This window comes from Suncus etruscus, chromosome 15 (genome assembly GCF_024139225.1).
Source record: "Suncus etruscus isolate mSunEtr1 chromosome 15, mSunEtr1.pri.cur, whole genome shotgun sequence".
In the NCBI taxonomy this organism is placed as follows: domain Eukaryota; kingdom Metazoa; phylum Chordata; class Mammalia; order Eulipotyphla; family Soricidae; genus Suncus; species Suncus etruscus.
Window position 1 is genome coordinate 29,410,095 of NC_064862.1, and position 24,934 is coordinate 29,435,028.

The window sequence follows — 24,934 nt, forward strand, 5'->3', positions numbered from 1 at the left end:
TGCGCACGCTGCGTGTTGGGCTACACCCAACTGTACTCTCTTTGGCCATGTGTGTGTGTGTGTGTGTGTGTGTGTGTGTGCGCTGTGTGTGTGTGCGTGCTGTGTGTTGGGCTACACCCAACAGTGCTGTGGGCTTATCCCTGGCTCTGTGTTCAGGGAACAGTCTAGCGGGGCTCAGACCATATGTGTCAGGGACAGAACCTGAGACTGGGCCATATGCAAATCAGACATGTTTCCTGTTGTACTCTATTTGGCCCCAAATGACACTTTTTAAAATGTCAACCTAATAGATCTTTGTTATTAACCTTGACAGGATGAAATGGCCACAACGACTGTTGCTCCAATTTGTTCTGTTCAAAATGATCAGAATAATATTTGAGATACTACTTTTGTTCCAACTGTTGCCTCTTACTTCCAAAGAAGGGCTTTTTGCTTCCCAGAGCGAAGCAGTGAGTGGCTACCCAGATATTTTGCTATGAAAAGAGCTTTTGTTTATTAGAAGGCTGTGGCTGACATCCAGCAGGTCCAAGGAGAGAGCCAATTGCTTCTCTTGGTGGTTCTCTTTGGTGTGAGCAGACACTTGATGCCAATGACAACGGCCTCTTCCTTTTGCTATTAAAATTAACCTAGATCTGCATTTCAACCTTGAGAGTTTGTAATTCATCTCTGGTGTATGAGAGAATGCCAAAAAGCTCTTTATTAAAGTGTATGCATCCTAAAGATGTGAGAGTTATGGCCCAGCTCCAAACTTACAGTGAAAATGAACTTTCTGAGCTGAGGAGAGAAAACACAAAACAGCTCAAATACAGGTTCTTGAGGTAGCAGCAGTGAAATTTTCCCTTTGTGTGTGGACTTTTCACTTGTCAGATCTTCATCTAATCTCACCTTTACTACTCTGTGAAGCCATTGTCAAGACCTCTTTTATAGTGAGTTTATAAAGGTTTTTCTCCCCATCCTCAAAGAAGATATAAATAAATTTAATAAGAAGCCTGCTTCCTATTAAAAAGAAACGTGAAAATATTACCACTTATCCCTGCTGCCTTACATGGTCAAGTACTTTCAGAACACTTAGAAGAATTGCATCCAGTTGGCGTTTTAGAGAATTTCTTCCCTTTCATTAAAGGCATCGTACGGTGGCAGTGCCCTCTGGTGGGAAAATATCAAATTGCCTATTTCTTGTTTGAGCAGTCTTGAGTGAAGATTTCACACTTCCTTTTAAGAAATGCTGCTCATACCAATGTATTCAGCTCAAAAAATACTTCACTAAAACTCATTCTTAATTTTTTTTTATTTCTGATGTATTCCTTTTCCTAATCATATTTTAAAAGGGTTTGAAGTAGAATCACTTAACTTCCTAAAATAAAAAATATCAAGTAAGAGAAAATAATTTTTGAGCCGCTAATGTGAGATTAAAAACATCAGTATACAGTCCTAGACATATTTTAAAGGTTACTTATAGAAGTCCATTGTCAACAATGTGCGCTTTTAAGGAAGATTCTCTAGGCTGTCAGGGTGCAAAGATCCTTTCATTTCTCAAGCCTTAGTGAACAAGTATTATGTAAGTCACATCACATTTTATGCAGTAAAATAGCCAGATTAGCCTTTGTTTCCACCAAGCAGCATTTGAGCACCAGCCTTTCTGCTTAGCCTTGGAAATGGAATTGGGCCAGGGGCTTCATTTGTCACCTGGTTGTACTGATATTTTTAATGATTAATATTTTCCAGTAGTTATTTCCTGTTCAATGTTAAATGAGTGCGAATAGGTTAAATGGGGTCTTGAAACTTGAAAGCAGCTGCTGCAGAGGCAGACTGGAAGCTGCACAGACGGACATTCGATTGGAGGGTCCTGTCTCACCTGAGAAGTCTCTCATGTTCACTTGAGGAATCTGGCACAACTTGTTCTCTGATTTACCATCATTTCAGGAAATAATGTCTTTTTCTTTGGACTTTCGTAAACCTAGCCTGTTTTTAGTGTCTGTCATTAACTTTAAAGTATCTATTACTTCCGTAATACTTGCACTTTAAACAGAATTGAGTGCTTAGCAGGTTAAAACTTCTGCAGTGTCTTATCCTTAAAATCAATTATTTTTGAATGCTATAATCTGTAAACCTAATACTAATAGGCAACAGTAAGAAATAGAACAATGTCTGTGCATGAACCACAAGCCACCCCCTTGCCCTGCAAGCCCCTGGGCTGTCTAGGAACTCAGGATACCCCAACTCCCTATCCCCCAAAGGTTTCCTCCTCTTGGCCTTTCTGGTTAGGAAACACAAATACTAGATCAGGCTTTTGTTATATATTATAAAATTCCTATTCCTATTTTTTTTTTCCTCCTACCCGTCCCCCTATTTTTCTTAATTTGTTACCTTCCTTAGATCAGGGATCTGCCGTCATAAAAATAATGGGGTTCGTAGTACTCCAAGCTTTGTCTTCTGGCATTGAGCTCTGTTGTCAACCCCTACCCTCACCTCTTCCCTTCTGCTTGCTCATACCCACTCCATTATGAAGGATCTCTCAGAGTAGAAGGATCACCCAAAGTGGTCTGTCTGCTCAGGATTCTAGATTTTGCTGCATTTCTCAGTTCTCAGTGCAGTTGTTGTTCGTTTTTTAAAAATCAGTTTTTAGGATTCATTGGTGGAAAGCCAGTAAGGATAAATGAGAGGGCTGACTTAGAGAATATTTTTTAATGCTGTTTTGTTCCTCTGAGGTACATTCAGTAACAGAAACTAGGCCAACAAGTTATTGACAATTAGTGGCCCTTTGGGAATCTGCTTTAATGAATAGATAAGAATTATTTGTAATTAGCATAATAATTATATGCAAATGAATGCTTCTGAATTGCTCTAAAACACTTCTGAACTGTTTAAACAGCCCTCCTGAGATCTTGTTACTCTATTAATTTGTGTAGCAAATCTTTTTTTCATAGATCATGCAAAGATAAACTTCAGTCCAGCTCCTGTCCGAATTATTATGAATTCCAAGGTGGTAGGACCTGAATTAATGAGATTTACTTATACTATATTAATGGTACTCTGTGGGAACCTGAAAGGGTGAGGAGTCATTGGGGAGTTATAATTAAAGAGAGAAAAGAAAGCTGCTGTTGAAAATAACTGTTGAAATGAGTTTCTTAAACAAGTTAGTAAATGTTATTTCTCTTTGCACAGTGTTTTCTTGCTATGCAGAATTTAATGCAAATATTTTCTCGTGGAGTCTGGCTTGAATTGTGTCCGCTTAGTCAGACACTAGGGCCAGCATTGATAGGATCCAGAAACTTCTTGTTTCCCAAGTGCCACAATACTAAGAAATGCAGGATATCAATAATAAACAAGGGTTGTCTTATTTTCATATTTAATTTCACTTTGCCATTTTTTCTCCTCTAGACATCCTGGCCTCAGAATCAGATTTTGGGGATGTGAATAGGAGAAACAGTTTTGCTGAGTTGAGCAGCAGTGCCCCTGTGTTATATTTTAAAATTAGTGTCTGGGCTGTACTGTAGTAGGAGTCTTATTGACCGTCTGATACTAAAGTAAAGCATAATGTTGACACCAGGCCGTGTCATCCTGAAACCTCTCAAGCTTTTTGGGTTTACTCTGTAGATTGTTCTCCTTCCCCCCATTTGTGGGGGGAGGAGGAGGAGGCAGTAAGGGGAAGGAGTGATCTTTCATAAGCAGGTGTCCAGGAGTTGTGGTGGTCTGAGCTGCTTTTTCATCACTCATACTTATCCTCAGCAGTGGTAACCTCGGTTTCTGGTGTCTGGGGCTCCTCTTTAAACTTCCACAATCCCTGGAGAAACGACCAATGTGCCCTTCATTCACCTCCTACTTAGTTCCCCATTCATGATCATGAGTTAAACCTGGGCTTAAGGACATTAAGGCTCAGTACAGATAGTATACTTCCATTTTAGGGGACAATCACTATGCCAAAACATTAATAAAACTGATATTCTTTGTCTCAAAAGGAATCTGGTTTCTGTTGAGAGTTTCTATTGAGAGCTGTAGCTAGTAACAGATGTACACCCAAGAGGTAGTACAACTTCTGCATTCCAGCGACAGAAAATAGTAATTTATAAGAATTTAATGAATGTATTCTGTGACTCCAGCATGGAGACTCTGTAATTCATTTATTTACCATATCTTATTTGTTCTGCAAAGGGTATCTCGACTTTGACTTGCCTCCATTGTTTCTTAAATACGAGTTTTCAATTAAATAGAGTTGTGTGAGTACTAATCTGAGTCTACTTTGTGCTGGTACTATTGTGTTTTTCTGTAGCTCGTGCACTAGTAGTGGTGGAGCAAGCAGTATCTAGGGACATTACACCTAACTTGATAATGATGGTTTCACTAAGCCCTTGTCCTGGCTAGGCCTCTGGGCATTATCCAGATAATTAAAATTTGATCATAAAAATTTTCAAACACAGTGCACCTTAGCAATAAGATTTTTCTACTTTTTTAACATGATTTTAAAACTCATTTAAAAATGCATTTCCTTGGCCTAGTGAATTTGCCTTCTTTTTTTTTTTTTTCTCTCTCTCTCAAGGATTACAGAGAGTGCATAGCAAATTCAGCCTTCAGAATACCCAGGAGCTGAAGACTCAAGTAGGCTACAGCTGTCTTCACCCACAGTATTCTAAAAGAACTAATGAGATGAGAAGTCTGCAGCTGGTGGCAAGCACAATAAACCATGAGCCAAGGGCTTCTCTTCATCAGAGCCTCCCCTTTCCCCATGGGATCCCAGAGGAGACAGAATACTAACAAAGCCAGCAGGCTGTCTCATTCCACACTATTGCTCATTTGCAGCTATAATTGGTAGCTGAGGTTGCATTCTGTATGCTGAATCTGTCATACATGAAGGAATATATTTGTACGTTGTGATATGGATATAAACCGGCCAGTTTTCAAATCTAGAAAGACTCAGGTAGATACCAGTAATAAAATTATAGCAAAGGAGATACTGTTCACAACATTAAGTGTTTGTTAGTGAAATACAAAGCGGAGGCAGTTAAAGCTACACCTGCTCCCTGCTTCTTAATATCGTGCTCCTTAATTCAACTGATTAAACATTTACGTATTCAGCCAACAAAAGAAAGCACCAGATTCCTGGGTTTTGACAAGACGTTTTCTTCGTCTGTCAAGGTTAAGGTGCTATTGTGAATAATTGGATTTTATTACCTTCTCAGTGTTTCTTTAGTGTTTCCTGCTTTTGATTCAAGAGAAACAGAAGATTTAGCTGTGGAGATAAATGTATGTATGATGATATAGTATATGCACCTACAAATGCCCAATAGGATTGTGCACTGTGGTGTCAGTGTGCGAGTGCCCTGTTGGTGTTTTTGAAGTGTGTTTTCCTTGACTGGCATTTGTGGATGTTCTCGCTTTCCTCCTGCAAGGAGTTACTTCCATGATACTACTCGGAATACTCCAAGGCTTGGCAGGCTGGCTGCGAAATCGTGGCTTGGGTGAGCCGGGGCACCTCCTTCCTGCACTGTGTTTCCTCTCCATTTCTCTAAAGTGAGGTGACATGGCTGTCTTCAGGTTTCAGTTCACATCTGTGATTCCATGAGCTCCATAGTTAGGGAAATGATCTCAGTGAACAAACAGGCGGCACTATTGGAGACTTGGAAAGGCCTTTTTTGAACAGTGTCATTGTTAGGGCCACAGTGGAAGAGCTTTATGTTCTTTTGTAAATGGGTCGTGTTGCATGGATAGTGAGAAACCCTAAAGTTTTACGCTGGGAGGGAGTTGGGAGTTAGACAGAAGTCAGTGTTGGCAGAGAAGTTGAATCTGTCCACTCACATTTTTAACTGGTGTCACAGTCGTGCTTGGGCCTGTCATCTGAGGTGAGTCACATCCTGGATCAACGTACCCGACACAAGCATGATTTCTGATGACCCCAGTTTAGATCAAGCTTATTTTCTTCAATTGATTTTTGGTTTATATGCTAACCTTAATATACAACATCAGTGGGTTGTGGGGTTTTTTTGTTTGTTTTAATTTTTGGTGGCTATCATTCTTTTTCACTGGCTCTGCTGGTGTTTACATGCATTTCAGCTTGTGAATTTTGTTCTTTATTTTTTCTCTCAAAGCAGGCAGTTTTCAGATTCACAGAGCAATCATCAGTTCTAAGGTTTCTTCCCCTTTTCTCACCCTCACATTTTATACATTCAGAATCAGGATTTGTTTTCCTAGTTAGGGCTTGTTTTGGCTGCCTTTTTTCCTTCCTAATGGTACGTAAAATAGTGGCACATCTTCTGATGGCCTCTGAGATTGAGGAAAAGTGTGATTTACTTACTGTGCAAGTCAAGCCAGACCTCAGAGATCACGGGTTTTATATAAAACATACAAGCAGAAAATCCAGAAACATTTGTGAATCTTGCTCCAAGAGGTAACACCCCAGTTAGTAAACAGGAGGGGACTGTTTTGTTCCTTCAGATGTGAAGAACACTACCCAGGCCTCTACTATAGAGATAGTAACTAATCATAAAAATATTCACCATACTCCTAACAAGATTTTCATTTTGACTCAGTTTTAAAACTCGATTTAAAGATGTTTCTTCTTTGGGACAATGTCAGTTTGTCTCATTTCAGACCAGCATTCATTTTCCCTTCTCTGTGGGCAGTCAACATGCACTCCTGGGGTTTCAGTTACCTTTTCTTTGTCTGCCTTCCCTACATCCCAGCTTGCCAGTGACTTTGCAGGAGCTATAGCCAGGCCCTCTTCTTACTTCTTTAGATCCTCTTCCCTTTATGTGATGATTATTCAAGAAATAAACCTTGATTAAGGGAAACGAGTGATACTGAGTGTGTGGTGTTTGGGAAGGAAAATGAGCATGACTCTTGAGTTTATGTAGTAAGCCTGTGGCATAGGCACAAATGGTTTATAGTTATTTTTTTTCTTTTTTTTTTTTTTTGATTTTTCTTTTTTAATATTAGCAGAATAGCTTATTTCTTACTGAAAATACAAGTCATACTAGAAGTTGATTATTTTCTTAGCAGTGATTTTGTTTTGTTTTTCTGTCACACCCTGCTCAGGGGTTCCTCCTAGCTCTTCACTCAGAAATCGCTCCTGGCAGGCTCGGGGAACCATATGGGATGCCGGGATTCGAACCACCCTCCTTCTGCATGCAAGGCAAATGCCCTACCTCCATTCTGTTATCTCTCCGGCCCCAGCAGTGATTTTTTTTTTGAGATTAAGATTTCATGTTCAGCGGTGTTTGCCTTGCAAGCAGCCGATCCAGGACCAAAGGTGGTTGGTTCGAATCCCGGTGTCCCATATGGTCCCCCCGTGCATGCCAGGAGCTATTTCTGAGTAGACAGCCAGGAGTAACCCCTGAGCACTGCCGGGTGTGGCCCCAAAACCAAAAAAACAACCAAAACATGTTCACTGGCAGTAATTGAATTTACTGTATATGTGGCCAGCACATCAAGCCTAATAGTCCAACTTCTTGTGACCAGCTCATCTTACTACTCTTTTGTTCTGCCCAGTACTGACTAAGTCCATGATTTCATGTCACAAAGCTGAGTGTTACCTGCTAGCTTCTTTGCCTCATCGAACTCAGAATTGTACCTTTTTCTAGTTCCTTAGGAAACAACATTTGGACATGCTTAATAGTTCCGGTCGCATAGCTAATCACTTACTTTTCTAATGTAAAGTTTTGTTTTCCACCCATGCCTCACAATTTTTTCTTTTCAGCAAGATCTAGAACTCTTTATTAGTTATTTTTGTATGAATAAAAATTTTTTGGGGGGTCACACCTGGCAGCGCTCAGGGGTTACTCCTGACTCTGCACTCAGAAATTGCACTTGGCAGCGTGGGGGACTATATGGGATCCTGGGATTCGAACCACCATCCATCTTGGATTGGTTGTGTGCGAGGCAAATATCCTTCCGCTGTGCTCCCTCCAGCCCCTCGTATGAATTTCTTAACTGACAGTTGAGGGCTGATTAGCTACTTCTCAGTTTGTTTGTTTTGTGAAAATTAGTTGAACGTATTTCCAGTGCTTGCATTGTCCTAATCTCTAGAATAATGACTTTTTCATAATTGACTTGTTTGGGTGGTTCGTCCAGAGCACCTACACAGGTTTTGTGAGGGGCTTTTGGGCTTTTAGTTCAGAAAGGAAGGTTTTCCCATCCTGGCATTTCCAGCTGTCTTTTATTCACTATTGCTCTTACTGCATATTCACTCACATCTGGACATCACCTTTTTGATAGTAATTTTTTCATTTCTTAGTTAGTTTGGGGACCACATCTAACATTGCTCAGGCCTTATATCTCAAGGTATTCACTTCTGGTAGTGTTTAGGAGATCATCTAGAGTGCTGGGGATCAAATCTCAGTTGACCACAATCAAGGCAAGCCTTACTTGCTGTTCTCTCTCTGGGCCCCTCATTTTTTATTTCTACCTTCAGACTTTGTGTTTATATGTAGGAACCAAAAAAGAAAAAGACTTTTGTAAAACAGGGTTTGTTTAGTTAGTTTTTAGAGCCACACCTGGCAATACTCAAGAAGTACTCCTGGCTCAGCACTCAGAAATAACTCCTGGAAATGCTCGGTGGGACCATATGGAATGCTGGGGATCAAACCTGTGTTGGCCACATGCAGAGCAAGTGCAAGTGTTTATCTGCTGTACTATCATTCTAGTCCCTATAAATAGGATTTAAAAGGATTCAACTCCTTTCATCTGTCAGGAAGGGACAGCTAGAATATATGCATGTTAGGATTTTGCATAGATCTAAATTTTTAGGCCATTCCACTGTGACCTGATGGAATTAACTGGTGTTCCCATTTAGAACTCATAAACCCCTCCTTTGCTGTCTATGACAGTGAGGGACTGACATAAGTGCAAGACCCATGCTTGAAGCAGCCAGGGTATACCTGTATCTGTGGCTTTTTGTAAACAAGGATTTAGAGTCCAAACTCTTAGTTGCACAGCAGACCTAGCTGTGTGAGGAGATGGGGGGATCTTGTCGAGTTGGTTATTCTCAGTTGCTTTCTGGTGATGTTGAAGCCATTGTCCTTGCAAAAACTGTTTCTTGTATGTCAAAATACTAAAGCTGTTATAAAATGGTGGAAGGTTTATTTATTTATTTTTTTTGGAGCTAGTTCTTCAGTAAGTCATTGTTGTACTACTAATCTAAGATCTGTATTTTTTTCTCATATGGAAGTTTAAAACATGCAAAAGTATAAAACTGGCAGAGCCCAAATGAAAGCATCTAAAGTAGATGCATGGCCCTGTTCTGTTGGGCAGTCAGTAAACAGATCAGTTTCTGTCATATGTTTCTGTAGCTGCAGAGAGGCCTGTTCTGGAAAGGGTAAATTTTTTTCCCCTGGTTTTCTTCCCTCCCTCTGACTTTGTTTTGTTTTGCAGGACTACAAAGCTGATGAAGACCCAGCATTATTCCAGTCAGTCAAGACCAAGAGAGGCCCTCTGGGACCCAACTGGAAGGTACTGGATGCTGACCTTTCTGACAGGCAGAGTCTTGGCAACAGAACACTTGACAGGTCCTAAGTCTGGAAGAGCTGGTGACGTTCAAGTGAAAAATAGAAACAGCACAAAAATAGTTTTATTTGTGATAAGGACTTACAGCCAGTTGCAGTTGGCCAGCAAGTGTGTGCTGCATTAACAAACAGAACATAGCCAGGCTGTCACTTCAGCATAATGCTATTCTGATAACTCTTAGAAGAGACAACTGATTTAGTCGGGGGTATTGAAATGTTCCCTTTGGAGATTTGAAGCAGTTCAGAAATCCACATTAAATGAAGGTTTATAGTTTAGATATAGTCTTAATAAAAATGGTGCAAGTTTTCAATTAAACTGGCCTTTTAATAGTCACATCTTGAGGAATGCCATAGAACAATTTTGATGGCAAGTTATTGTTTTCTAATACACATCTGTCCTTTATCTTGGAAGTAAGAAAAGTAGTGTTTAGGTAAAAATTTAAGTTGTCATAGAAATGAAATACATTTTCAAGACATCTCCTAAAAGTAAATGACAAACACTAAGACTAAAATATGCTAATGGCAAGTTAACTCCATCTAATTTGGCAGGAGCAAAGGAGCATAACACTTGAACTTGCCCAGAAGAGATTTCCCATCAGCAGGATTTTACTTGGTAACCAATCTGTTTATGCTGAAACCAGTCACAGATCATCAATAAAAGATGACTAGGTGATAGTTGTTGCCTGTAGATTGAGGGTTATTTTAATGCTCCAGAAATAAACCATTGAGCGGTTCTTCATGTGTGTCAAAATGTTTTGTGACCTGTCTTGGTACATCAGTTGAAATGAAGAACGAGTCTGAGTTTGTTTTATTAGAAATGATTCATAATGATCTTATTTTCACATTTGTTTTCTGGGTAGAGTCCAGTTCAAGAATCTCACAACTCAATGGCCATGACCAGAAACTTCTAAACTTAATACCCAGAAAGTGATATGTGTCATTTTAGAATGAAGGAACAGAATCAGTGTCTTTGATATACCTTTATTTTTATGCGTTTAAAAAGACAAAAAAATTTTAAAAAGTCATTTGCCCACTCCACCCTCTCTTAGATTTCTAGTCTTGTACTGACTCAGAAGTTCCCTCTGGAAGGGCTGGTGTGGCTCAGTGAGAGCTGTGCTGGAGCAGCTGTCAGGTGGTCGCTCTGAGCTTACCCTGTATTCAAGAAGGTCACTTGGTTCCAGAAAGTAATAACTGAATGATGCTTTCACAGAGTGGGCATGAGGCTGAGAGTCAGGTGAATTAAATAGTAGGTTTTCTTGAAAGAGACAGTTTTAAGTATAAACTTGAAAAGGCAGTGCTGTATTATGTGGTATGGACTGTTATGTTATTTATTATTTTTTCCCGTTTTAGCAAACATTGCTTTGTCTTTTATGGACTATATGATTTAAAACTCTCGAACAGTTTGGCTATTTGAAGTAATGTGATTTTTACAGTTCTTTAGGTTGCTTCTACTTTATCTTGTGTGTGTGTGTGTGTGTGTGTGTGTGAGAGAGAGAGAGAGAGAGTGTGCATGTCTGCGTGCACATGAGTGTGTGTGTGTGTGTGTGTGTTGGATGGGGGATATATTGGACAGTGGCTTATTGGTCGCCCAGTAAATTGCAGGCAATATGAAACTTTTCTAGTCATTTGCTTGTTTGTTAACTTTTGCCAAATGATGGTGGAAGCAGCTACTCTGCAAATTGAGTTAGCTACTTAACTGTATCTCAGTATTTCAGGGAATTACCATGATCTCAGAAATAACTAGGGTAATCATGAATAATTAAACCGTCCACTCACTGCTTCGAGGAAAAATAGGAGGATAATGATATAGAAAACAGGAGCCTAGGCAATGACTTGATCTTGTTGACCTCTCATTTGCTAGTGATTGTACTCATTGTGGCACTGACTGGTAACATGGGGTGGGGAGACAACTAGCTGGACCTTCCATTATTCTGAAATAGAGTTGAGACGAAATATACAATAATTAGGATGGAGAGGAAGAATCAATCCTCTATGGGGCCTTCTTAGCCTAGATGGGATGTGAACATTCTCCTCTAGTTACTTGCAGAGTGGTGCTTCCATCCTGCTCTCAAGGCCGCCATCTAGTCCACTTTCTCCCTTTACCCTAAATGCTGCTGTGTAGTGGAAAGTGGCCTTATTTCGGGGCATAGTTCAGAACCTGTGAGCTCTTTGAGCTGTTTCTTTACATATCCACAATACTCTGTTCTTTCTGTATTACTGGAGTAATTGATGGTGTTTGATAGTTCCTCCTCATGGTCAGGAAATCTGGCACTGAGGAAGTTACATTAAAATCCATCACAAGGACTGAGGTACAGCACTTGCCTTGCAACCAGTCAACCCAGTTTTAATCCCTGTCACCTCTAATGGTGCCCCAAACCCATCAGCAGTGATCCCTGAGCTCATAGCCAGAGATAAGATAAACCAAAAAGTCCACAAGAGCCAGTGCCAGGGATATAGTGCAAGTAATAGAACATCTGCCCAGTTTTCTGGACATGCAAGGCTCAAGTTTTCTACCCCTCCAGCACTGTCACTGGATTCAGCTCAGATAACCAACCCCACCCCATTCCCACCCCCTAATCACTGGGAATGACTTCAAGCTGCCAGCCACCTAAAGTACTGTTGAGAGGGACCATTTTGTGGGTGGTGGTGTTTTTTTTTTTTTCTTAAATCCATCATTAGTCTGAATATTAATCCTAAATCTGAGCCCAGTTTTCACCTTTATAAGAGGAATGATATTGTAGCTGCCTCTCAAAGTTGTAAGGAATAAATGAAGTAATAAATGTGTTTTTAGCACAGAAGTGCAGTCAGTAGTAGCTCTTCTTACTGTCAAGATTTTCAGAAAAGGCCATAATTTATTGGCTGCTGTATCTTTTTTTTTTTTTATCCCGGCCACACCCGTTAACGCTCAGGGATTACTCCTGGCTGTGCGCTCAGAAGTCGCTCCTGGCTTGGGAGACCATATGGGACATCAGGGGATCGAACCTGGGTCCATCCTAGGCTAGCACCACCACTCTGGCCCCAAGGCTGCTTGATCTTTGCCAATTTTTTCTCTAACACCCAGGGATTCTCCTAATTCTATCTGGAAATACTCAAAACATATCCTAGTTGGGCTTTCTGTACTCCTCCCTCATGGTGGTTCCAGTGGTCCTCAAACTATGGCCCGCGGGCCACATATTGTATTTGTATCTGTTTTGTTTCTTCATTGCAAAATAAGATATATGCAGTGTGCATAAGAATTCGTTCATAAATTTTGTTTTTTACTATAGTCAAACCCTCCAATGGTCTGAAAGACAGTGAACTGGCCCCTGTTTAAAAAGTTTGAGGACCCCTGGGCCACTGGTTACCAATGCATGCACTGGGCCAGCCATAAAGCAGAGGCCAGTGTAGAGAATCTTTGCTAACTAGGACCCATGTGCTACCATGGAATAAGTTTTTTTTATTTTTTATATTATTGAGGGTACAGAGCTTTTTTCCTTTTTGGGAAATCCAGTCACCACATACATAAATGACTACAAAAACACCTAGCTACTTGGCCTTGTGCTTGAGTCACTTCTGATGGTGCTAATGGGATCATATGGGGTATCAAAGATCAAACCCAGTTTAGCTTTGTGCAAGGCAAACATCCTACCTGCTGTGCTATCACAATGACCCCTAAGACACATCTTTTTGTTTTGATTTTGTTTGGGGGTCATACCTGGCTGTTCTCAGGGTTACTCCTGGTAGTACTAGGAAGACCATATAGTATGAGGGGGATTGAATCTGGGTTGATCACATTCAAGGCAAGCAATTCTACCTGCTGTGCTGTTGCTTTAGCCCCAGGACATGGATCTTTTTTTATAGATACAATGAATAGTTATCTTTTATCAGAATAAATCTAAAGAAGTAGACAGATTCTGACTCATTTTTCCTCTGAAAAAATAAAATTTGCCAACAATAAGGTTGTAAAATGATTTAATGGTTGCACTACCTGATTTTTGCTTCAAGGCAGAATTTTGCACTTCGCATGGCTATACCTGTTTTTTTCTCTGTGGCATAGCTCATGTAGGTATAACATGGGAACATACTGTACTGGTTCTTTATCACATATTTTACTTGTGCCTTTATCTTCTGTGATCTAATGACAAATTCTCATTTTAATAGATTGAAACACTACCTTTGAAGAATTTTCTCCTCTGTCAAAGCCTCAGTTCTTTACTTAATTCGGATAATTCATGACAATTTAAGCTTTTGTGACTACATAGCCCCTGTAGTGAATAGTTTCTGAAGATTTTTGCTTTCCGTGCCAGTTTTTTGGTCCTGACAGTACTTGACACATCTCTAGACTCAAATACAGTTTCTGAACATAGAGGTATAAAGGGATCAGGTCAAATGAAGAAAACTGATCCAAAAACATATATAGACATATACACACGTACACACATGTACACGTGCACTTTTTCTAGTCATAAATTATTTCTTATTTAGCTTCTCTTGGTCATTTCATTCTGAGCAAAAGTTACAGGCATTGGAAGCCTGACCTTTCTTCATTAGGAATTAACCAGGCTTCGATCCTCCAAACCAATGGGACAGCTCTCTTTGTAGAATATAGGAGTGCTGGTTTGTTTCCTGCATGCTGTGAGATTCCTTTACTCTTTATCCCTTACTTACAGCTTTGAGAAGAAGATGGAGGCCTGGGTTGACAGTGGCCTGAAGTAAAGATATTAGCTTGGAATGAGTAAGAGTTGAAAACTCAACATGGGTGGAAGCTGGCAGGAAAGTGGTCCGAGAGTTCTCAGTAATCTGGAAGGAATGCTGGTTATACCATAGTGGCCTGGTTAAATTCAATATAAAAACAAATATTTAGCACTTACTGTGTCTTAATTATGCATCACCTATGGAGGATCCCCTACCCCCCCCACCCCAAAGAAAAGTTGTTCCTTACCTTCAAGACGCTACATGCCCTAGGAGTGATGGATGAGGCACAGAAGGATAAAGTATCTTACTTAGGCTCAAGAAGTGATGTGGCAGGATAGTGTCTTGCTGTCACTCTCAGGGACATAAGGTTTTCTTTATGAATTTCTTTTGAAGGATGAATTTGTGCTTCTACTTGTACATAATGTCACTCCTAAGTCATTGGACACAGCTTGAAGCACATGCTGTAGATTCTGATTAGTAAATTGGGTGTGCACTACAAAAATAATAAGTTTGGAGACAGGAAATGGGACTGGTTATCCTCTTAAAGGCAATAAGCTCTTTTGTCCTTTTTTGGCCTGTTTTTATTAAATTAGTTTGACCTAGGATTAGTTTAATCTTTTGAACTTTATCTCACCTTTTCTTATTCCATTGAACATTTCCCATTTACCCAGCCTGATAGGAATCTCTTGCTTTTGAGCTGCACTGAAGTGCTTTGTCAAGGACCTTCTCTGTCACTTGCTATGTCTCCTGTCAGGGTCGGGGTGGGGTGTTGGGGGGTGTTCACTCTTGGCCTTTTCTTACCCTCTCCTCCCCAACTTTGTCCTTCAGTTTTCACTGATTTCTGTTTCTATGCCATAAGCTCTGTGTCTCTGACTTAGTTGTGGTAGTATAATAGAGGTCTCTTACTATGTGTGACATTCATCATAATGGCCTTAAACCAAATCAGCCATTAGAATTAATATGTACTCTGAGGGAATATAATGGAACTATCTTTTTTTCTTTTAAAAAAACTTTTATTTATTGATTGATTGGTTTTGGGACCACACTTTGCAGCACTCAGGGGTCACTCTTGGCTACACTCAGAGATCACCCCCGGCACCCATATGGGATGCCGAGAATCAACTGGATACTTCCCCGTCAGCTGCATGCAAGGCAAATGCCCTGCCCCTGTGCTATCTCTCCGGCCCCATAATGGAACTGTCTTAATATAGAACTTTCCAAATGACTACAAAAAGTCTAAACAAAATCGAGGTATTAACGACTATCATTTGAAGAATTGGGTATTGCTTACAATGTTTGAGCACACATTCTATGTGTATTTTGTAATATAGTGCATTTATTTTTAACTTAATGAAATCTTGTGTAGGAACTTAACATTATAAATCAACAATTGAAATTGAGCATTCAGATTGCCCACAGTTGAAAAAGTAAAAGATGAAGAGGATGTGAGCTTTACAGAAACCGCTGCTTGTCCTTGGGAAATACTATCTCCAGTTAAATGTGGTTTATACCTACCTGTTCCGTTTTTATACCAAGACTTTCTTTTGGTTTTGGTTTGGGGCCATGCCTGGGGTTTACTCTTGGCTCTGTACTCAGAAATCGTTTATTGACCGATGTTCTGGGGGAACATATGGGATGCTGGGAATTGGACCTGGATTAGCCGCATGCAAGGCAAGCACCTTAACCCCGGTACTATTGCTTTAGTCCCTCATCCCAATACTTTTTAAATAGGGGCAAAAATAGATGTGAAATTGGCACATAACACAAGATCATGAAACAAACACATTTTCAGAAAGCAAGTTTTCAGAAAGCAAAGCCTTTGTTTTGGATTATGGGGGTGTTTGGGCTATTTTTCTCTCTTTCATGTTTGTATATTTGTCACAGATAGAAGAAACTAGTTCTGTGGATAATGTGGCCTGATTGCTCCCCCTTCCAGTTAAACACACTATGTTCTGTTTAGTTATATTGTGTGGCTTCAGTATACATTACTCCCCCTCAGGCCTCATCCACATACCTCAGAGTAACCTAATATGCGTTGTTAAATTAAAAACATGATTTGAGTTTGGGGGTTTCATTTATAGTTAGAAACATGAAATGTAAGGAATTCAGTGAATATACAAACTATCCAGAAATAATTTTGGAAGCGTTTCACAACTAGTGTTTGCTGGGTTACGGATCAAATTTAAATTATGTAGAGATGAGTCATAATTGAAGCTTTTTCTCTTAGTCCATGGCTTTTATTTTGTAGAACATCTGATTCTTCTATTTTTTTTTTTTTTTGGTAACTTACCAGTCTTTTATTTTCAACTGTTATTTTAGATTTTCATGCTTTCCCCTACATAAAACTTTAATTTGTCAGTAAAAGTAATTATATGTACTCCTAAATTAGGAAAGAGTTAATCCTATTTTTCCTTAGGCTTGGAAATGCTAGGTTTGGGCTGGACTAGGGTTAGATGTGAACGATCTGATTTCAGACTATTCCTTTATTTGCTTTGGCATTAATTTTTTAACTGATGACGGAAGGAATAAGAATTGGAAAATGTGTGTTTTGTTTAAAGCCAAGGAGGAAGTTTTACTCTCCTCAGCAGTGACCAGACATCCTGGGAGCTGGGCAGATAACTGGACCCATTGAGGTTTTTCACATTTTAAAAGTTACTAATTTCCTTAAAAATATGATCTCTGAAGCATTGATCAGAGTTTACACGTATGCTTCACTTTTGTTTTAGAAGTTTGAGTTTGGGACCAGAGAGATAGCACAGCGGCCTTTGCCTTGCAAGCAGCCGATCCAGAACCTAAGGTGGTTGGTTCGAATCCCTGCATCCCATAGGGTCCCCTGTGCCTGCCAGGAGCTATTTCTGAGCAGATAGCCAGGAGTAACCCCCGAGCACCGCCGGATGTGGCCCAAAAATCAAAAAAAAAAAAAAGAAGAAGAAGAAGTTTGAGATTAAGATAAGTTAAACTTGAATTCGACTATACATACATACATACATGTATGTATGTATATATATAAAATATCTTACTGAGCTTTTAGCTTACTTTTGCTTAACTGTGATTTGTTATAATTTTTCAAAAGACCAGTAAATGCTTAGATTGTATATAGTTGAAGAGTAAAGATTTTAATTTTAAGAAAATAAAAATAGCTTAGGGCAAAAATTTAGACTTTCTTTTTAGGCATATTAGGTTTCTGACTATAAATGAAATCTATTGTTTTGAGAATAGAGATGTATACAGAAGAAAATAAAAATCAGTTGTCTTACCATTTGCTGTTATGATCAAATAATAAACAAATATGTTTGATTAATGTACTAATTTTTTATTTATTGCATGCATATTTAATTAATAATGATTATGCTTTCCCTCATTGTACACTGTTCTTTGAAAGGTTACTTTTAATGGTTCTATGCATTGTAGGCATTTTCTTAACTGCCTCTCTTGATTGTGACTCAAATTTAGAGGTAAATTGGTCTTGTCTTTTTTTTTTTTAGTATGTTTGTTTTTTGTTTGCTTTTTTGGTTTTTGGGTCACACCTGGCAGCTCTCAGGGGTTCCTCCTGGCTCTACGCTCAGAAATCGCTCCTGGCAGGCTCGGGGGACCATATGGGATGCCGGGATTCGAACCACCGTCCTTCTGCATCAGGGGTCTCAAATTCGCGGACCACAGGCCGTTTGCGGTCCTCTGTACAACATTTTGTGGCCCTGCCCTAGAAGAATCTTTTTTTTGTTTGGTTTTGTTTTAGTTGTTTGGGTCACACCCCCCAATGTTCAAGGCTTACTACTGACTTTGCACTCAAGGATCACCCCGACTCTGCCTCCTGTGGCCCCCAGGTAATTTGAGTTTGAGACCCCTGTTCTGCATGAAAGGCAAACGCTCTGCCTCCATGCTATCTCTCCAGCCCCTGGTCTTAAGTCTTTTTTAGAATTGAACTGGACCTTGAGTACCACACTTCTCTTGTCCTGTGTTGTTTGGGGGCCATAGCCAGCCATACTCGGGAATTGCTCCTGGCAGTGCTCTGGGAACCACATAGAATGCTGGGGATGAAATTCAGGTCTGCTTCTTGCAGAGCAAGCATCCTCTCCACTATGCTATTGCTTTACCTCGCATACGTTTTTAATAGTAGTTCAAGACCCAACCAACATTCAGCTTTCTCCTGATGTTGCCTGGCTTAATGTTTCTGTAAGTCACCTGAGCCTTAGACTGCGAGCTATTGATTCTACTGGGAGAATTAGGAAAAGACAGCAGAAAGTAGATACTGAAAATACTTTGTTGTGGTGTTGGATTTTGGAGCTCACCAATGTCGGTGAGGTTTGGGGGACATTGTGGAGTGCCAGGGATAGAACTTAGGTCAGCCTCATGCAAGGCTAGGTTTTTTTTTTTCTTTATTTAAACACCGTGATTACAAATATGATTGTAGTTGTATGATTACAGTCATGTAAAGAACGCCCCCCCTTCACCAGTACAAGATTCCCACCACCAATTTCCCAGATCTCCCTCCTCCCCACCCCACCCACACCTGTACTTGAGACAGGCTTTCTACTTCCCTCATTCATTCACATTGTTATGATAGTTTTCAGTGTAGTTATTTCTCTAACTGCACTCATCACTCTATGTGGTGAGCTTCATGTCATGAGCAGCACCTACATGGGTAAATGGGGGGAAATAATGGTTGGGACTGAGGCAGTACAAGATTAGAAATGAGCTTTGTGGGGCAGTATCAAAGTCACAGTACAAGATGGATATTATGTATATATAAACTATAGGCATATAATACTATCAATATATATTGTATATATACACATGCCCCCACACGGTTTTGGAAGTGGAGACCAACGAGAAAAAATTTCCAGTGCTGTCCCAACCAGTGCTGCAACAGCCCGCCCTCCTCCCAAAGCGCATTCCCATTAGTGTAGGGAGAGGTAGGGGGAAAGCCTGATGACCCTTATAGAGTCCACCTGGACCGGCACCCAGGGAAAGCATGGATTCCAGGGGAGTAAGGGGGATGGCTGGGGCAAGCCTCCCAGCACTCCGGAGGCTAGGGAGAAGGCCTCCAGCATGGGGCCTCCCCAAACCCCATACCTGGCAAGACATGGCCTCCAGAATCAGAGAGGAAGCAGGAAGCCAGATATCTGCCCGTCCTCCTCCCCATTCACCTCCCCCCTGGAGGCAAGGCTAGTTTTTAAAGCAAGTGTCCTACTCTGTGGACATACTCCTTTCTGGACCCTGGATATGCATTGTAGATCGAGGGAGATCTTAATTTTTATACTAGTTATAAAGATCAGTGGTAACATTATAAGTTGTCAGTATTCCTTCAGCTGTTTTGAATAGCCTGCTAGTGTTACTAGAAAGAATGTGAGAAACAAAGTGGGTCATTGTTGAAATGACGTTCAAGCACTGTTCTTAAAGTTCAAGTTTGGTTTTGCGTGTTTGTGTTAAATGTGGGTGACTCATTAGAACGAAGCTTCTTCCTACTGTTACATAGAATGGTGGGGGAATTCTGAGCTCTGCTGGAATCCAACCAGGGTTTTCATTGAGCACATGGCTTCTAGTGATGGGATATTTTAGAATGAAGCCATCAGTGTCTTTGTGATGGTCTGTCTGGGGGGTCTTTGGGCTGATCAGCGACTCAGAACATCTCAAAGAATTTTAAGTAGAGTAAATGTTAAGGGGGTGTATTTTGTTAAATTTAAGCAAGCATAAGATGCAAGGCTCTAGCAAGTTTTTAAAGATTAAAAAACCATTGACTATTAAGTGAAGGAACGTATTACTGTCAGCCTTGAGATTAAGTTCACTCTCTTCTGACTTAGTGTCCCATCATTGGCTGATGAAAGGCTCTGAGTAAGCCTGGCCTTTGCTTCATGTACACAGAAGCAAGGTTCAGAAAGGTTAAGGATCCTGCCTTCTTATCATAGAAACTTAATACATCTCAGATTTTTTTTATTCCTAGAATGGCCCCTACTGTTTGGTAGGAGTGCCTCACAACCCCTGCCCCCATTTTCTACAAGGTACCTGCCATTGTAGTCCATATGAAAAATTTTGCTGTCACTTATCTGTCAGCCAGTTCTGTGTCCTCTAATAGCACCTAACATAGATTATTGGGTTTTGAATACATCCATTTAATACTGTGGAGTTAAACTTATTTATAAAAATTAGCATGTTTAGTCCATCATTTCATGTTGGTACCAGTTTATAGCATTAAAAAAGTAAAGCTAAGTCTAGTCCTTTCATGGAGGGAAGGTGGGGGGAGCTCCTACCTGAGGCTTCCTCTGATACTGCAGCTAACAACTGTTAGCTCTATGAGCAAGCAGGTGTGCAATGAGCCTGTTCCAGCCACTTCTGAGTCCCCAGACTTTCCGTCTCCTGCACACAATATGGTGGAAGAGCTGTTGTGTAAAGTGGACCTGGTGAAACACCGGTGTGAGTTCAGAACCCTAACTAACACATTATCGCTCTGCCCCCAAAAAACATGTTGGTTGATTGACTTTCCTAAGGAGACACCTGCTTACAACTCTCCTTACTCAACTCACTTTTTTAAACTAGTCTTCAAACTAAAAGTGAATCCCTCTCCCTAGTTTGTTAGTGCTTAGCATTTTGCTATTTTCCCCTCTCCTTGTCCTGTTCTTCCTTCCTATTCCTCCTCTTTTCTGTAAATAGTTATTTTAAATGTATGTGGTCAGACCTAAAAATGCAGCATTTTTATACTTTGAACTGGGGGTCGAATAATTTGAGGATTCAAATTATAATTAAATTGTTTTCTTCTGAAAGCAAATTGCAGGCATTGTTTTTGTTCCTTTAGTCTCTCTTAATCCAGATAGTTCCCCATCTCTTTTTTCTTTAAAAAACAAACAAACAAACAAACCCCATTTAGTACATTCCCTAATCATAAGCCTTTTTGCAATGGGAGGAAAGGCCAACACCTAGCAGTGCTCAGGGGCTACTCCTGGCTCTGCACTCAGGAATCACTCCTGGCGGTGCTTGGGGGACACAAGGGATGCCGGGAATCTCAAACCTAGAACTGCTGTGTGCAAAGCAAATTTCCCATCCGATGTACTACGGCTCCGGTGCCTGTAAACAACCTTTGATTTAACTCCTCAGATCTGTGAAATGTTATTATTGCCAGAAATTTTTAATTTTCTTTTTTAATTGTAGCCTAGATCTGTGTTCAAATTAGTTGAGATCATAGATTATTGGGGGGGGGGGGTGGCACCCCTTTCAGATCGTCTTCCTGTTGCTAACACTTTCGTTAATAAGCAGTGCCACTCGAGTGGCCAGAGTTTGACAACATCGAAGGTGACAAAACTTGTGCTTCAGTTTTTATTGTAGCTCACCACATCCGCCATGGGAGTGTGATAATGCAGTTAGGAGAACTCTCACACATTAGAGACTCACTATTGATAGGATGTGAATAGAATTTAGAATTTAATGTGAAATCTGAATAGTGTAATTTGAGGCAGCGCAGTGCACCTATTAAACTGGAGAGCCAGGGAAGTAACTACATCTGTGGAAAGAGAGACCGCAACAAGGGAATACTGCTGCTTTTACTAAAATGATTTTGAATTTCTGAATACCTGAATTAAACACATATGAGACTGTAATTTTCTTCATGTATGTCTGTGATGTCGTTACACAACAGTCAATTTTAATCAAAACATAAATATTGAAGTCACGATTTCTCTCTTCAATTTCCCTCATCCAGAAGGAGCTAGCAAGCAACCCGGACTGTCCTCAGATGTGTGCCTATAAGCTGGTGACTATCAAATTCAAGTGGTGGGGCCTGCAGAGTAAAGTGGAGAACTTCATTCAGAAGGTAAAAAAATCTCTTCAGAAGTTGGTGACCACAACTTGGGTTTAGCAGTGGCAATTGACTTTTCATTCATTCTTGCTTTCTGTTTTCCTTTCTTTTTGGTTTTTGGGCCATGTCCACCTAGTAATACTTAGGAGGTTAAGCCTGCTTTTACAATCAGGAATGCAAAGACTCTATGGGGTGCAGGGTCTGAACACCGGTTGACTGCATGCAGGGCAAGCTCTCTACCCACTGTGCTATATCTCTGGCCCCAGACAACATAAGGACTTCTTCCCTCTGTCCCTTCTCCCCACACCCAGTGGACTGTACTGTAAGATTATGTGAGGCAAATTCCCTGCCCTCTATACTGTTTCTCTGAACTCTACAGCCATTCTGTTTCTGGTTTTAGTTTAGGGTGTGTGTGTACCTCCTACACTTGGCAATGTTGGCTCTTCTGGTTTTGGTTTTAGTTTAGGGGTGCGTGTGTGCGCTTCTTCCATCTTACACTTGGCATTGTTCCTGAGCCAAAGCTGGAATACCATATGTGGTACTGGGGATCAAACCAGTGCAATGCAAGCACACCTACTCTCAGTCCAGCCTCAGAGTGCTTTTCTGAGACACCTACAGAGGCCCCTATCCACAGACAACATACTTCATGGGGACTTTCCCAGGAAATGGTTTCTCAGTATCAGCTCAGAAGAGGGCAACCTGGCCCACTGAACGGCTCCTCTCTGGCTCAGGCCTACCCACCTGCTTTCAGTTCTCCCTCCTCTTTCTTGTGTGTGTTCTGTAGCAACCATTACTGAGCAATTAATTGTCCTCTACACAAAGGTGATGTAACCTGAGGGGCCAACTCTGCTCTCTTTTGTTTTAATGAAAGTAGCCTGGAGAGCCCCATCCAGAAAGAGAGAGACTTGCAGTTCCCGAACATGAAGATTATGGAAAGTTTCTTTGGCATTTATGTTTCCTCTAGTGTGAATATTTATTTTTGTATTGTTAAAAAGAAGCCCTATTACATCTCTAAACCTGTAACTAGTGCTGCCTGAATTTCACCATAACTTTTCTACTTTCAGTCTGCAATTGGTGTTAACATTTTATTTTAAAAGAATCTTAAAGGGTTGGGAACTTTGATTATTCTTGGGCCTGTTTATTAGTTGGCCTACAGTAGGCATTCTGTAAAGTTTGGCTCCCTTCCCTTCAGTTGGATCATAATAATACATTAACAATCCAGTTCTGATAAATAGAAGTTACACATGTAATTGATGAAGTCCCTTCTTTCATGGAAAAAATTTAGATGTTGAAGTTTGTCCAAACATACTAAAGTACTCACTGCTCATTGACTTTCTTCTTTTTGTGGGAAAGTTTAGTCACACTTTTAAAATTCAGCAATTAAAACCATTATATGTTATGGGTATGTACCTACATAAAGTTTTTATATGAATGTGTCTAATATAGTAATAGTAACAACAGTAAAATAGAGAAATTAATGGTGTATGTAATAGCTTTTAATTGAATAAAGCATCTTATCCAAAGAATCCAGGACTCCCCCCTCTTTTCAGGGTACATTATCATGTTCACCTGAAAATTTTCCCTAGAATTCCAGAGATAATTCAGAATGACATTGTATAGATTTATAGCCGAAAAAAATAGTTGACCTTTGGACATTGAGTTTAGAAAAAGATAGAAGATGAATTAGATCTAACATTTACATGTTGGATCAGAACACCACACATTTGAGTTCTTGCTAGATAAAGTATGCTTGCTACCTTTGCAAAGATCGGCTTTGTGTGTCTTGGACGTATTTCCTGTTTATTTGACTTGGCCTAGGACGACTCTTTCGCTGATCTAGTGTAGCATTCTCAAATGAAGGAAGTGTTGATTTCATGGGTTAATTTAGACATGTCATGGTTTTGTTTTTGTTTTGTTTTATCCCCCATCTAACACTATGCTTTTTCTTTTAAAAGCAAGAGAAAAGAATATTTACAAACTTTCACCGCCAGCTTTTCTGTTGGATTGACAAGTGGATTGACCTGACCATGGAAGACATTAGAAGAATGGAAGATGAAACACAGAAAGAACTAGAAACAGTAAGATATTTGTACAATGGAAAGAACATCTTTGATTCCTCCCTTTCCAACTCTGTGCATTTCTTTAGTAAGTGTAGACTTAGAATTAGGAGGGTGTTATTAAAAACCTTTATATTTATGTCTTCTTCAGATGGGTTTCTTAGATACCAGAGCTCTTCTCAAATTTCGTCTTCTTTCTTGTTGAACCTCTTCCATGAGTACTGGAGCTTTGCTATCTTTAAGGGGTCCTTTGGTTTTGTATTTTGGTGTGCACGTTCATTCTCTGTAATGGAACCTGGTTCCTTTAAACACTCGTTTAATCAGCCCAGGTTGCCTATAGCTCATTTGGTTGCCACAGCAAATTACTGATGTTGTCCCTCTTTCCTTCCTCTAGAGAAGGTAAAGTGAGTCTTTACTGTGGCTGATTCCAGGGCTGCCTCCTTTCTCCTGGCAGCTGCTAGTCACCGGCCCATATCTCTTCATATGGTTTGGGCAGAAATCCCGCCAATCTGTGGGCTGGAGAGCAGCGTCTGAACTTTCAAAGTTAAAGCCCATTCCAGCTCCTTGCCCACTACCGGCAAGCACCCTCTTTTTTTCAAGGACAGATTTTTCCCTAGCTTGCTTTTGCCTATATCTGGTTTTGCTTTTGCTCTGGGCTACGCTTTTCAGTTGAAAGGAAGGCCCCACGGGGGAAATGAGCCCCAGGAATGTCCAGAACCAGTGAGCGGTTTCCATGCAGTCATCCAGAGTTCTGCCAGCAGCCCCGGCCTTGGAAACGCTGCCGGCGAGGGTGTTTGACTAACGCCTGTGTGTGAGGCAGGAACTCCATTTAATCACAGGAGAATGGCAGCAAATCAGGGTCTTTGGCACAGAAGGAAATCTATTTGTCTGGCACACAGTATTGTAAAGAATCTGTGTTTGAA

The 24,934-nt window shown here is 40.4% G+C and overlaps 1 protein-coding gene across 1 annotated transcript in view; it reads left to right on the forward strand.

Moving 5' to 3' along the window:
* PITPNB (phosphatidylinositol transfer protein beta) overlaps positions 1-24,934 on the forward strand; it is a 74,388-nt gene that overhangs the window by 43,914 nt on the left and 5,540 nt on the right. The window contains exons 8-10 of the mRNA XM_049788907.1: positions 9,364-9,441; positions 21,859-21,969; positions 23,910-24,032. Coding sequence (XP_049644864.1) covers positions 9,364-9,441; positions 21,859-21,969; positions 23,910-24,032 — 312 coding nt within the window. The remainder of the gene's footprint in view (positions 1-9,363; positions 9,442-21,858; positions 21,970-23,909; positions 24,033-24,934) is intronic.